We start from the raw sequence: 14,936 nt of genomic DNA on the forward strand, positions 1-14,936 counted from the left end.
TGTCAGCCAGTGCCTTCAGCACCCTCGGATGGAGCTCATCCGGGCCTGCCGATTTAAAGGCATCCAGTTCTTCCAAGTGACTCTGCACCACCTCAGGATCTACATATGGAAGAGTGGCGCCTTGCTGCTGCCTCTCTACAACCCCAGTGAGAGACTTGTCGTGCCCCTCACTTAGGAACACTGAGGCGAAGAACTCGTTGAGGAGTTCAACCTTGTCCCCCCTGTCTGTCACCAATTGTTTCTGCCCATTTAGCAGGGGTCCTATTCCTCCCTGGGCCTTCCTTTTACTCCCTATATATCTAAAAAATAATTTCTTGTTGTCCTTTACTTGGGTTGCCATCCTCAGCTCCATGGTAGCTTTGGCCCGTCTAACTGCCTCCCTACAAGCACGAGCAGAGGAGGTATATTCGTCTTTGGTGATCTCTCCCTGTTTCCACTTTTTATGTGCTCCCCTTTTGGCCCTTAGGCTGCCCTGGATTTCTCTGGTCAACCAGGGAAGCCTCCTGGCCCCTTTCCCTCTTTTACCTCACACGGAGATCGTCTCGCTTTGTGCCCAAAGGATCGTTTCCTTAAGGCACAGCCACCCTTCTTGGGCTCCCATCTCTTCAAAACTCCTACTCTGCAGTGTGTCCTTGACTAATCGCCTGAGTTCATTGAGATCAGCTTTCCTAAAGTCTAGCACTTTCACCCTACTAGTTACCTTACCCACTTGACGTCTTATGGTGAATTCTATTATTAGGTGATCACTGTCCCCTAGATGGCTACTGATCTGGAGGTCCCTTACCATGTCATCCCCTGTTGCCAATACCAGATCCAGTATGGCATTCCCCCTAGTGGGACCGTGCACCTCCTGTGTCAGGTGGAGGTCCTGTACACAGGTTAGAAACCTGCGTGAGCAGTGGGACTTTGCCGTCTGTGTCTCCCAGCAGATGTCCCGGTAGTTTAGGTCCCCCATGACTACCGCCTCTTTAGCTTCTATGGTCTCCGAGAGCTGCATCAGGAGCCCCGCATCTATTTCTTCCCCTTGGGGTGGGGGTCTGTAGCAGACCCCTACCACCAAATCCCTTTCTCCTTGCCCCCCATGTAGCCTAACCCACAATCCTTCTACTTCCTCATCCTTGGATTCCATCTTGATGAGGGTTGATGTATATTGCTCACTGACATAGAGTGCAACCCCCCCCCTTTCTTCCCCACCCTGTCCTTTCTGTACAATCTATAACCCTCAATATGTACCGCCCAGTCGTGGGATGAATCCCACCAGGTTTCCGTTAGCCCTACTAAGTCGTAGGTGTTTTGTGCAAGCAGGAGCGCTAGTTCATCCTGCTTGTTTCCCATGCTCCTAGCATTAGTATGCTAATTGGCAATTCAGAACAGTGTGGTCTCATCCCTTCTTCTTTCAGACAGCACTTCTGAAGGGGGTAACAACATCTCACGAGGAATTTGTGAAGAGCAATCAGAGACATTCTGCAGTGACACTTATCTGCTACACATAGATTTTGCATACATAGAAGTAGCTTTTGGTAGCCTGCTCATTACTGTCCACAATAAGATTTTAGAAATGGTAGGGATGAGGAGGTCATTTTTACTCAAGAATGCTTGCATTAGTTACTGTAGTGACAGATATGCTTGTGTGCAAGCCAGCTGGTAACTCAGTGCTACATAGGAGAAATATGTGTATTTATTTATTATTTCCTTCAGGGCTTTCCTGCTTAGACTGCAATGCAAAAAAATGGGAATTTGGCTACTTACTTTCCTCAGGAACTATCTGCCTGAGGCTACTTAGAGTTTGCCATTTTAATGACTACATTACTGCTTTCCCAGGCAGAGTTCTTGGCCAGGATCTCCTTGAATAAAGCTTTATTGTTTTGATGAGACTTTTCTGGTTGCCTAGGTGAACCTGCTGACATTTCAAGAGCCCTGATTCAGCAAAGCACTTAATCATGCCCCTTCCTATCAGTACCATCCATATGATGACTAGATGGGTCATAAATCCAGTGCCAACACCATAAGCACGTGTTTAACTTTAAGCCTATGCTGAAGTTCCAGTGACCTAAAGCTGAGTAAGCATTTAACTATTTTGTTGAATTAGAATCTTTGTCATCATTATTATTTCCCAACATGTTCATTCAGCTATACGTAAAGATTACTTACGCCTCCAAAAATGGGCTTGCACTTTGGACTTAAATCCTGAAATTCTTTCTTGGAGCAATTTGTCTCTTTGACCATATATTCAACTGCATAGTTCCATCCAGCTACCACCTGGAATAGATATTCAGGACACATCTCAAATGATTCAGTAAGTCTCGAGAAATAAAACTTATAAAGTCACCAAATGGACAGCAAGATAACAACATTTTTGCAAGGCCTTCCTTCCAAGGCTTTCAATCATGCTGAAGTTTGTAAGCCACATCACACCCCAGTACAGCAGGAAAATATTATCCTTGTTTTGCAGAAGAGTCTCAGGGGCCAGCTGTGAAATTTGTGTCCATATCCACATTCACATTCCAAACCTCTTGTCCCATAGCGTAAGGTTTCTTGTATTTTCCTCCAAAACAGCTGTTCTTGGCTTGTGGCCTCCACTAACTGTGGATCCATGGGGTTGGAAGGAGTTTAAGGGTCATCTAGTCCAATCCTTTGCACAGATGCAATGATAGTGCATCAGGGTGGACAAAGTCATCTACTGCTTTGATTCAGTGTGTCAATCCCTGTGTACAGCATTTCAGGGTAGAGGTAGTCATAAGAATTGCCATTTACTGGGTCAGACCATAGGGCCATCTTGCCTATTACCCTGTGTTACAGTGGCAGAGAGTGGATGCTGAAAAAGAGAGTGAACTGGGCATGACTGGGGTTTTTCCTACTGTTCCTCTCACTTTCAGCCTCCAGTGTAGAACGTCCAGGAAGTTCTGATTCAGAGGCTGTATTCCTAACTTTTGTGATCAATAGCTACTAATGCCCTTTCCTCCAAGAATCTATCCAATCCCTTTTTGAATCCAGCTAAACTGTCAGCTTCCACAACATGTGGTGGCAATGAGTTATAAACTTCAATTACACACGGGGTGCATCTACACATGTGCTTTACTATGGAGTAGACTAATTAGCCTTGCAGTAAAGCATCACCATCTACATGTGTGCAGTATAATGGCATGGTAAATTAATTAACTCCAGTACTGTCCCTGACAGCACTGTTATACAATGGAGTAATTACATGCACTGAAATGCATGTGTAGATGGTGACAAGGGCTGGGTGGGGCACAAGGGTGCTAAAATGTGGGAGCTGCCTGCTGCCTAGCCCCACACTTTAGCACCCTCCTGCCCCAGCCAGCCCCTCTGCTGTCCGCCACTGCCACCTGGAGCTGACCCCCTGTTCATCCTGCCAGCCTAGGCTGCTCCACCCCAGATTTACAGAAATTTAGGGCTGGAAGGGACTGTGTGACATCATTGGGTCCATCCACCCTGCTCTGGGCAGGAAAGATTTCTGGGGTCATAGATTCATAGATGTTAGGGTCGGAAGGGACCTCAATAGATCATCGAGTCCGACCCCCTGCATAGGCAGGAAAGAGTGCTGGGTCTAGATGACCCCAGCTAGATGCTTATCTAACCTCCTCTTGAAGACCCCCAGGGTAGGGGAGAGCAGCACCTCCCTTGGGAGCCTGTTCCAGACCCTGGCCACTCGAACTGTGAAGAAGTTCTTCCTAATGTCTACTCTAAATCTGCTCTCTGCTAGCTTGTGGCCATTATTTCTTGTAACCCCCGGGGGCGCCTGGGTGAATAAAACCTCACCAATTCCCTTCTGTGCCCCCGTGATGAACTTATAGGCAGTCACAAAGTCGCCTCTCAACCTTCTCTTGCGGAGGCTGAAAAGGTCCAGGTTCTCTAGTCTCTCCTCGTAGGGCTTGGTCTGCAAGCCCTTAACCATACGAGTTGCCCTTCTCTGGACTCTCTCCAGGTTATCCGCATCCCTCTTGAAGTGCGGCGCCCAGAATTGCACGCAGTACTCCAACTGCGGTCTGACCAGCACCCAATAGAGGGGAAGTATCACCTCCTTGGATCTATTCGTCATGCATCTGCTGATGCACTGTAAAGTGCCATTGGCTTTTCTGATGGCTACACATGGGTCAAATAACCCCAGCAAGGTATGCATCCAGTCTCCTTTTGAAGATCTCCATGGTAGGTGCCTGTACCACCCCTGCTGGGAGTCCATTCCAGAGTCTGGGCACACAAATCATGAAGAAGTTTTTACTTATATCCAGTCTGAAACCTTCTAGGAGTTTATGACCATTTCTCCTGGTTTTCCTCAGGTGCTTTGGTGAATAGTCGTTCATCTAGCCCTTGATGCTCACCACCAATATATTTGTAAGCTGCCACCAAATCTCCCCAAAGCCTTCTCTTTTCTAGGCTGGAGAGTACCATATCTGTCAGCCTTTTCTCGTATGGCTTGCTCTTCAGGCCTCTAATAATATGAGTGGCTCTTCTCTGGATTCTCTTAAGCTTCTCCATATCCTTCCTGAAGTGTAGCGCCCAGGATTGGATGCAGTGCCCAGGCTGAAAGTGCTGCTGCCCCGGGTGCATATGTAGATGCTGTGCCCGGGAGCAGCTGAAGCAAACCGCCGGAGTTCATTTTGTCACATTAATTGCACATGTAGATACTCCCACTGTGTGAAATGGAACTTCCTTTCATTAGTTTTAAACTTACTACTTCCTAGTTTCGTTTTATGACCCCTAGCTCTTGTATTGTAAGAGAGTAAATGATACATCTCTATTCGGTGACAGATTAAGATTTATTGGAGCCTTGGACTCCGGGGGGGGGGGGGGGAGGGGGGGGAGGAGGAGGCCTTTCCCCATCTAGTGCTGCCGCTGCCAAGGTTGGGGTGGGCTTCCATGCCTTGCAGGCAGGGATGGCATAGGGGGAGCTATAGCCACCCTAAAGTTCACCTTAGCTTCCCCATAGCCACCCCTTCCAGTGCCCTCACCACCCACCCACCCACCTGCCACACGCAGGTGAGCCTGCAAAGGTATGGCGCTCCCAGCAGAGTCAGTTCCAGCCTCTTCCTGGTGGGGGAACTGGGCTTGGAGTGGGGCAGGGTCAGCTGCATGGGGTGGGTGGGCAGAAGCAGTGGTGATGCTGGGGAGGTGGCTACGGGGGGGCTAAGGTGGATTTTGAGGTAGCTGTAGCCCCCACAACTCCTCCGTCCAGCCCCCCCACACCAGGAAGAGTCTGGGTAGACCCGGCCAATCAGGGGCACCTGGGTGCCTGGGTTCCTGTGGGAAACAGTGAATTTCCCCTTGCAGGCAGGCAGCATTCCAACCTGCAAGGGGCTGCTTGGGGCTGCCCGGACCAAGATACAGGGGGCACCATGTGCACATGGCCTAGAACACAGCGGGCAGCGTGGCCTAATCTACATACAACCTGCACATCTGACTTTTTGCAGGCTGGATCTGGGAATGGAAAGGCTGCTTTGAAAATCCATGCCTAAACTAGTGCCAGGAAGCAAGACTGCAGCATTACTCAGTGGCTACCCATGTTCCCAGCCCATGGAACAGAGTAGTATCTACAGCCTCTCTGTAACACAAACCTGATCCAAAGTCTAATGAAGTCCATGGCCACAATCCTGCTGCCTTCAGAGGGCTCTGGATTAGGATTAAAACAAGCGTATTCCTTCTTTGGTTCATCCTGGTGGAGTCCTCTGGATGGTCTGTACAGGCCTGATGTGAAGACCCTCCAGGGCTCATAGGTGATGTGGCAGTTTCCTTTCCAGGGGCTTCATTACAGCTCCTGGAACAGTTTTCCTATAAGGTTTAAGTGTTGTGTGTGTCTCCACTCAGAGGACCAGTGGAGTTAATAAAAGCGGGGGGAATGGATTTTTCTTAATACAATTGATTTGATTCCAGATGGGGGGACGAAGCTAGCACATGACTAGAAGGCACTTGAAACAGCACAAAGACAAATGCATACAGATATACAAAAAAAAGGGATACACAATTGTTTTAGGCACATAATACTTTAACTTAGATAAGTAACTCTTTCAGATTGACTTGAGATTGGAGCTTGTACTTCCAGTCTACCCAGAATTCCCACAAAATACAGAATTCATTTCTAACAGACAAGGTCTCTGTGGCTTTTCTTTTTACCCACTTTTCTTCTTTAACTTTGTCTATACCTTAAAACAGGGCTGGTAAACCTGCAGCGTACATGCAACAAGTGACACAGGTTGCCTCTGTGTGTGGCATGTGGCAGAGGAGGGAGGTGACAAGCAGCACAGTGGCAGATAGAGCAGCAGATGGGGCAGGAAGCACAGGGAAGGGAGCAGAAAGCAGATCAGCAGATTTTGCAGGGAAAAGGGATTGGAGTGGCACTTGGGGAGGGTGCGGGGCTAATGTGTGGCAAAAAGGTGGCCTCTCACTGCCACAAAACACATCAATTGCTGACAGTATGCACTGGCAACAGGAACTGCTGAACTAATATTGAACACTGTTCAAACACGCCATACATACTAACAGTCCAGAGAACATAGAAGCACTGAAAATCAGGTATTCAGTAAGATGTGCCTCAGTTTCCCCCTCTATAGAAATGAAAAGTGCTGTATAGTTCTGATTATAAGTTTACCTTTTTTCCCCTCAAAAAAGAGCCATAAGAATTGCCCTTGATTTATATGCAAGATGACCTTATAACCAGGGTGCTGACAATTGGGTTATAATTGCATTATAAGATCTGATTTTTGGTTGACCTTTGCACAAACATCAGCCAATATTCAAGAGAATTTTTTCCCCCTCAAATTGAACTTGAAAACATGAATTTGGCTTATATGCAGGGTTGACTTATAATTGGAACAATACAGTATTATTTTTATAGCACACAATTTATGACTGTGAAGTATAACATAAAAATGTAATAAAAAAAGAAGTGCATAGGAGAAGCCAAAGTACTACATGCCCTAAAATGAAAGAAAAATCCAGTATACAAACCTGTCTTGTGGCTTTTATTATTTCACCAACTTCATAAAGGAAGGATTTCTGACTTTCTTTATTGAAGTTTCGAATGGCATATCTCAGAATGGGTAGCAGATCTAAGCTGTTGCCTGGTATGGGATGGTAGCATCCAAGACACGGAGCTTGGGAAAGAGTCACTTTTCCTGCAGCTGGAAGACAAATCAACCAAAAAAATCATGGGTTTTGCTCAATAAAACAGCTTCACTTACTGGGGTAGTTCTGAAGAGTTGTATCCCAGATAGTGAATGATACATGTCAGGAGTAAGGGTTCTTTGGTTATATATTTTGTTGGATCAGCCGCACGGTTGGGAGAGATGTTAGACAAGCTTTTGGGCACAAAGTGCTCTTTCTGAAGTCTGGACCTGGAAAATAGCACTTTGTCCTGAAAGCATGTCTAATATCTCTCTCAGTTGGACCAATAAAAGATAGCACCAAACCCCCTTGCTTCTCACTTACTAGGCACAAGTGAGCTCTTAGAACCAGAGAGAACTGGAAGGGCCCACATGAGACCACCTAGTCCAATGCTTTGCTCCAGGCCTGTGTCTAAACTATCCCAGCCAAGTATCTGTCTAAACTGCCCTTAACAGCTCCCAAGGATGGAGATTCCACAACCTCTCTAGGTAATTTATTTCAGTATTTAAGCGTCCTCACAGTTAGAAAGTTCTTCCAACCGTACAACCTAAAACTCCCATCTTGCCCATTATTACTTTTCCTGCCCCCCAGAGGATACAAAAAATAGGTTTCACTCCCCTATTTATACCAACCCTTTTATAGCTGAAGATGGTTATCAAAATCTCCTTTGATTTAAGGAGTGAGAATCTTCACTCCCTTCAAATGGACAGCAAAATACAGATCCAGACTGCAAGTGCTTACAGCCTAGATCTAAATTCATTATATTTGCTAAAACTTGTGGTTCAGTACAGCAAAATTGCAATCCAAATCTGGAGCCACATACATTTCTGGAGTCTGGGAATCTAAGATTTAGTTTTAGGCTCTTCTCTATTTTAACAAGAAAATATAACACATAGCTCTGAAGATGTGTGAGAAAGTATGTAATTTATCAGCAGTGGATAAGAGAATGGCAAAAGCCATTGGGTACCACAGCTAGGGTTGCAATAAAGTGAAATTTCTCTGAGGTCTGGTTTTAGAGGATAATCTATGGAGATCTTATACACTCCACCAAACATTAACATTTCAACTGGCAGCTTTTCTGGTGGGCCGCCATGATGCAGAGCTCCCATATAGGTTTATGTTTAACTGCCCAGGAGACAGATTGTGTGAACTGCCTCTAACTTTCACATAGGCAGCCAAGCGTTTATCAGTTTTCAGCAAAATCAACTTTCAAGCACCATCAAATTGGGCTGGTTTTGACTAAGCAACCTAGATGGAGGAGGCTCTAGACTCTGTTCCCTACCACTAATCCTATTCCCCCTCTTTCCTGCCTGATAATGATGGGCTGGATTTTCATACATTCATTTCATAGTTCAATGCATAAATTAATTTCATAATTCAGTGAACTTGAGAATCAAAGTGAGTATTAGATCTCTATGGAATTCAGGTAGTGTTTGTGGGCCTGATCCTCACCTGATGTAAGCTGGCTAGAAGTGGAACAGTTTAAGGACGCGGTAGAACTGTTCCAGTATTAATGGCTGAACAATGTGGTGCTCACATATGAGAGACTGAGCTGTGAAATCATTCACCAGGCAGAACCCATTGCTATTGACCTCTTTCCGCAGGAATCTCTGGATGAGATTCTGCTCTTAATGCCAATGTGGATTATCTCCAGCAGGTACATGTTGTAACTACTGCTGATTCACATCAGAGTAGCAGAGCAGAATCTGACCCTTCAGATTCTTGCCTGCCAGTGGCATGGCAAAGCAGTTATATCCGTTACAAAAAGCCACGATCCTATTTTCAGTGAGCAGTCAGAAAGCAGACAGAGCAAGACACAGCGTGCATCCTGTTCTAAAGAGGCTATGGTTTTATTTCTTTTCATGAGCTGAGAACAAACTTGTACATTTTTTCCTCAGGTTGGTAAAAGAGCTCTGCTTCCCAAACTGCCTGGCTAAGATATTGAATTCAAATTTATATTTTTATTTTTCCAAGTGGAGACTCAAATGCATACTTCACTTGACTCCTCTGTGGAACACACCTACCTCTCATTATGGAATACACATACTTCTCATTAACTTTCCTGGCACCTAGATGTCACCATTGCCCTGCAAATGCATCTGAAATCAAATAGGATTTAGTTGGCAGTAAAACCTGGAGATTGTCTACCCTGCAATCACTGCACACACTGAAGCTAGCTTTAAACTAGCTGGCTTGGGTATTCCTAGCAATACAGCCACAGGAACATGGGGCTCAGGGTAAGCTGCAAAACACGTATCTACTTGACTGGGTAGCCTACTATGAGCTCTGCGCTGCTGCAGCTGCATTGGTAGCAGTCCCTAAAGTTTATTAGCTGCAATCACAGACATGACTGCAGTGTGAACATCCCTCTGGATACTTGAAGAAAGAACCCCAGCTCTGATGTATTCAAGCCTGGTAACTCTTTTCCAATAAGGGCATGTATTCCAGAGGCATTCCATGGATATCCATCTGGATGTGTAGATTATAAGCAGACAGTATAATGCCAATCAAGTGGACTAGTCAAGGCCCTTTGAAAAGGCCTTTTTCAGATGATATCACCATCTTTTGATGATTCCACCATTGACAGGCATTTATGCTGGAGGATACATTTTTTCATTTTTTTTCTCTGTGAAGCCTCTTTTTTGTGGCAAGTTTCAGTAAAATGAGCACAGCCCTTTATGAACTGGAAGACAATGAGAAACTACAATGTCATCATACAACAAAGATTCTTGTCATTTTAGTACTTGTGGAATAAACTTAAAATTTGACAACAGGGAAGCCAATCCCTAGGTCATAGATGTGCCTTTAGGACAGTGAAAATCCTTTTCGATTTGGTAGAGAGCTAAGGGTTTCAGAGGTACTTTAGTCAGATGCTTTGGGTTTCTTTACACAAAACCAATTTTTACTAATAATCTGCTGGTGTACCATTGACACAGCAAATACATGAATAAGAAGGAAGAAGCGAATTTAATTTTTAATATATGGTGGCCCATGATAAATGATTTAAGAGGTTCTCAATGGATTGATGCAATGCTCCTTTCTTTAAAATTACCAAAAAATCTCAATATAGGTTCTCTTGCCATCTCTTTTCTTTTTTTATTTGTTTTACTCTTTGCTTATCTAAAGTCCCCCTGAACTGTAACGTACCTGGGATAATTTTACATTCCTGTGAAACATTACTGATTTTCTGGGTCTTGTCAATGTAAACTTCAGCTGTACATTCTCCTGTTTCCTGCAAACACAGATGACACCATTTGGTTTTAATGTACCTGATGCAGAAATCCAGTTAGCACCACATATACTGCTGGGAAATATTCCTGAGGTATTTTGTTGAAACAGAATACAGTTGGCAAGCGTAACCTGTGCTTAGCGGATAAGAGCAATACAGGCTGACATGAGCAATCATGGTTGTTCATGAAGGAGTTTCAATTTTACTGTCTAAATTAGTCCAAGATTTTGCTGTGGAAGGGGCGGGTTGGTTGATCACAGGAAAGCGGGAGCTGGGCTAAGCAGGTAGTATGAAAGGTATCTTTTGTTTTATGATTAACAAATGTGGTTGGAATCTCTACTATTATATTGAAACTGTCTTTCTTAATTAGCTAATGCACCTGGAATGCATGCAGGGAACACATTTCAATAAATAAAGGATGCCTCATTTGTAAACTTAAACAGGGGCTAAAGCCGCCCCCTGCTAGCACAGAATCTGGCTCTCCTGGGGCAGCTGGCCTCACAGCACTTCACAGTGATTCAAGTGGGACCTGAGGTTCTTGGAGGAGGGGCGAAATATGAATCAAACAGGTACTGAGGTGTACTGAATCCTATGGCTTCCCTATTTACAGCCTGTCCCTGGGACGGGCTGGCTGCAAGTCTCCACTGGAGGGAAGGTTGAGATTCTTTGTACTGCCACCAGGCCCTCCTGGTGAATTTTCTGCCCCTCTTCTACCCAGGGTGGTTTTCACTGGTACAGGAGTCAATTTGCTCTCATAAGAAGGGATCCTGGTTTTCTCTGATTTAAAAATATCCCCAGTTTTCAGTTAAAAAAAAGTACTCCCTGATCTAGCACCGGGGATGGGAAGTCAGTCCAACTGGGCTAACTTCCCCTCTCCGGCCCGATCTAGTGCCTGGGACGGGAAGTCAGCCCAGCTGGGCTCAGTTGGTTTCCCCAGCGCGATCATTGTGATGAGGAGGCAAACGCAGCCCAGCTGGACTGACTTCCCATCGCAGTGCTATGGTTGAAAGGTTTCGACTTTAGAAATGTTTTGACTAGCCTCATTTTGTTTTGAGGCTGTTTCGAAGCCCTTTGTTTCATTTTGATTTTGCTGTTTCAACCTCAAAATGAGTCAAAACAGTGTCGAGATTAAATGGCCGGAGAAATTTCGCACAGCCTTACTCAGCAGGTCTGGCCCTTGAAGGCATCCTTTGAGCTAGGCAATGAAAACACTTTTAGATTACGTTTGACTCCTGTCAGACCTCCAAAGACAACTCCACTAAGAGAATAAGTCAGCTTCTGTTCCTTCTCAGGCGCCACAGACAGAAACATTCACTTAATGCCAAGCATTTCCATCTGTGCAATCTCACTGAAGGCAACACAGGTTGTACAGATTTCACAGAGGGCAGAACTCAGTCTGCTGAACCTTTTTTCTATCAGTAATGGCATGTAAAGAGAGAGCTCATGACTTGACTTCCAGGCTAGGGACTGACATTACACATAAACAGGTTTAAGTGATCAGAAACGGGTTTAAATTTGTAACAGAACAGGTGTTCAGTGTACATAAGCCAGTTTGAGAATGGCTGAAACCAGTTTGAGTTAAACCTGGTTGAATGGAGTATTAGACTTAACTGATTTAGGTCATACCAGTTTATGCAATGTTTGTTCCAGACCCCTTGCTGGTTTGAGATAAACCAGATATCACCAGCATCCCGGCATGCTCTCTGCGCTGGGCGGGGATCTCTGCTGCACAACAGGGTTGGCCCCTCCCCTCTGTTCCCTGGCTGCAGCTTCAGCAGTCTCTGCAGACATCTGCCTGGCTTCTGCTCCCCACACCCCTCCCCACTCTCTGCTAAGCAGGCATTCACCCATCCCTCCCAGATAACTCTCAGCATTAGCTAGCAGCCCACATGCTGATTACCTCTGAGCTGTGGCACCCCGGACAAAGCCAGAATTAACAGATAGCTAGTAATGTCCCTCTGTTGTTTTCTTAATGAGGTGATAATCACAGACTTAGGGGTGATAAACATCCCCTGCTGGGCCGTTCAGGAAAGCGGGGAATCCTCCCTAATTAGACCATGCTGCCTGGGTATGGCCATGCCCCCCTCAGCTCAGCACTGTAGAAGGAAAGGGGGGGGCTGCTCTAGAACCCCCCAGTTCTAGCCTGAGCCACTGCAGCCATGTGCCTGCATTTCTTGGATGTCTGTCTGGTTACAAAACTGATTTAGCCTATCCACATTAGACTAACCTGCAAAGATTGAATCAATTCAGGCTCAGGCTTTTTGAATGTCTGTCCTTAGCACCCACACTAAGTTGGGTTTGTAGGGCTGGCAGGTAGAAATAAGTGTGAGGGAACCCGGCTTCATCTTTCTATTTTTTACTTGAATGAGCACATCTTTTCTGCCAGCCTATTGAAACACAACCCCACAATGCCATTGACATAGTTGCTTTTCAAAGCAGAACTGCACACTTTCCCCAGGAGACTGGTAACTGGTGGATTACATTGCTATTTTCAGAAAGACAATTTTGAAAGAAGAGGGCAGCCACTTACAGCTTCCACAGCTGCGTTGTAATCACAGTCTTGCCAGGCTTTGCCTTCCCCAATGGCACAAGTGCTCTCTCTTATTCGATACTTCACAAAGAACTGTGCGCCAGGACCTGCCTGGGAAAAAAACAACAACATGAAATCATCATTTGTACTCTTAAAAAGACAGCAGAGCATTGGAGGCAATGAACATTTCAAAGAGTAGAGGTTAATTTACCCGTGTACAGCAAGGTGGTGTAAATTGGGCTTCAGATTAGCTACTGGTCTCCACTGAGCTGATCTCTGAAATCTTTCTGACCCAGTAATTTACCCTGCCAAATACAGACTTTGTTCTCGTTACCCATTGCTGAGCCTGTTCAAAACACTGTCTCTCGGATGGAGGAAGGTTGAAAGAGAAACAGTTATGATTTCAATACTCCTTTGTAGCCTGTGCACTCTGATTAAGAAAATGTGGGCTGCTATTTCAACAGTCTGCAGGTCTGTCATTGCAGACTGTGCTTGAGTCGGAATTTATCAGTTAGGCAGGGATGAGCAAGGTCAGCAGAAGGATGGGAAACTTTTCCAGGTAAACCCTGGCAGCAGCGGCAGGCTGCAGAGATTGGTGCTGATAATATAGTAATAGATACTTCTCTGCGTGTCCCGAACTCAGTAGCAAATCAGTGATCTCACATGGCAGTCGGAGGCACTGCAACATGTGAGATGCAGCTTATGGGTGTGATGTTACACCAACATTATCACTGGTTTTAGCATTCCCAAATGGTAGGTTGCGACCCCAAATGACGTGTCAGCAGATGGGATAATGCTAAATGTGCCCCCTGAGATTTCTGCACCCGCAGCAGGTTGTGGGATGTGGGACTGCAGCCAGGTTGGACCAGCTCTGGGCAGTAGCTGCCTCTGCAGCCCAGCGGGCAGGACCCATTGTAGAGGGAGTGTGGCACCACCATGTCTGCCAAGGTGAGGCATGGCAGGGGCAGCAGTGCGGAGTTGTGCCCATGCTGCTGCCAGGTGAGCAGGGGACGCCTCACTTGGCAGCCATGGTGTTGCACCCTCCTTCCTGTGCTGTGTCCTACCTACTGGGACGTGGAGCCCCCTGTGATGGGCAGCAGAGTGGGGCCTCCCAAGCCTTAATTGAGTAGCCCGTATCCTCCCAACATGGACTCCACTCCCGCAGTGCTGCCCACAAGGGAGGGGGATGGGATGGATGGGGAAGCTAGGCTCTGTGCTCCACTCTGGCCACAGCAGCTAACGCCTCCCATGGGTGGCAGCTGGGGCTCGGGTGCTGCTGGTGGAGGGGCAGGGGAATGTTGGCCCTGGTCCTAGGGCACCTGGCAGGGTGGGGGGCTGTGGGTGGGGAGTCAGAGGTACTGGCAGGGCCAGGGAGCTTTGGGTGGGGAGTGAGGGGCACCTGGGGCTGTGGGGGGCTTCTGGTTGGGGGTGAGGGGCCATGCTGAAGAAATGGGGTCATAAATGGGGTCAAGCTGAGGAAACGTTTGGGAAGCGCTGCTCGAGAGATTCTGTGGCAACTTCACCAAAGCTGAGTCTGCCCCTGCAGGTGATTACATTCGTCTTCCTTCAAGTCCTGCAGCCTCAAACTGGCAGTAGATCCCCAGGTCTGCCACGCTGAAGCCAAGTGGCTGGTGGTGCAGTGATGTTGGATATGCACTGAGGGAGCGAGAGGAGAATTTGGCCCAATGGTCTCTCTTATTTCTGCTGTATTTTGTCCTGCATTATAACAAAGCTGCTGCAGTCCCTGGGCCATGGAATACCTACCAACGGTTTTCTAAAACTATACTGCTGATGTACATTGACTGTTAAGGAGCAAATGGACTTTTCTGGATCCTCCATTGGTTTAATTTTTATGTCAGAGTTCTCTCAGCAGCACGGGTGAGGGGCAGGAAATCTCATCTTCTGGACTGCTGCTACTGCCAGCTCTCTTGTGCCCGGGGTTCTTCAGAGTGGATCCTGGTGTCCCGTTCGCTTTCCCTCGCCCCATTCATACATATTGGGACAGGGCTGTGCCTGCTTTGGCATTGGCTCCCAGGTGCAGGGGGAGCATCATTCTGC

The 14,936-nt window shown here is 46.5% G+C and overlaps 1 protein-coding gene and 1 long non-coding RNA gene across 2 annotated transcripts in view; one reads left to right on the forward strand and one right to left on the reverse strand.

Moving 5' to 3' along the window:
- LOC102564037 (T-kininogen 2) overlaps positions 1-14,936 on the reverse strand; it is a 30,029-nt gene that overhangs the window by 10,472 nt on the left and 4,621 nt on the right. The window contains exons 2-5 of the mRNA XM_059731190.1: positions 12,879-12,989; positions 10,267-10,351; positions 6,964-7,136; positions 2,152-2,259 (exon numbers count right to left, since the gene is read on the reverse strand). Coding sequence (XP_059587173.1) covers positions 2,152-2,259; positions 6,964-7,136; positions 10,267-10,351; positions 12,879-12,989 — 477 coding nt within the window. The remainder of the gene's footprint in view (positions 1-2,151; positions 2,260-6,963; positions 7,137-10,266; positions 10,352-12,878; positions 12,990-14,936) is intronic.
- LOC132251451 (uncharacterized) overlaps positions 1-14,936 on the forward strand; it is a 30,089-nt gene that overhangs the window by 6,132 nt on the left and 9,021 nt on the right. The gene's annotated exons all lie outside the window — the stretch shown is intronic.

Source organism: Alligator mississippiensis, chromosome 7, assembly GCF_030867095.1.
Source record: "Alligator mississippiensis isolate rAllMis1 chromosome 7, rAllMis1, whole genome shotgun sequence".
Classification (NCBI taxonomy): Eukaryota; Metazoa; Chordata; order Crocodylia; family Alligatoridae; genus Alligator; species Alligator mississippiensis.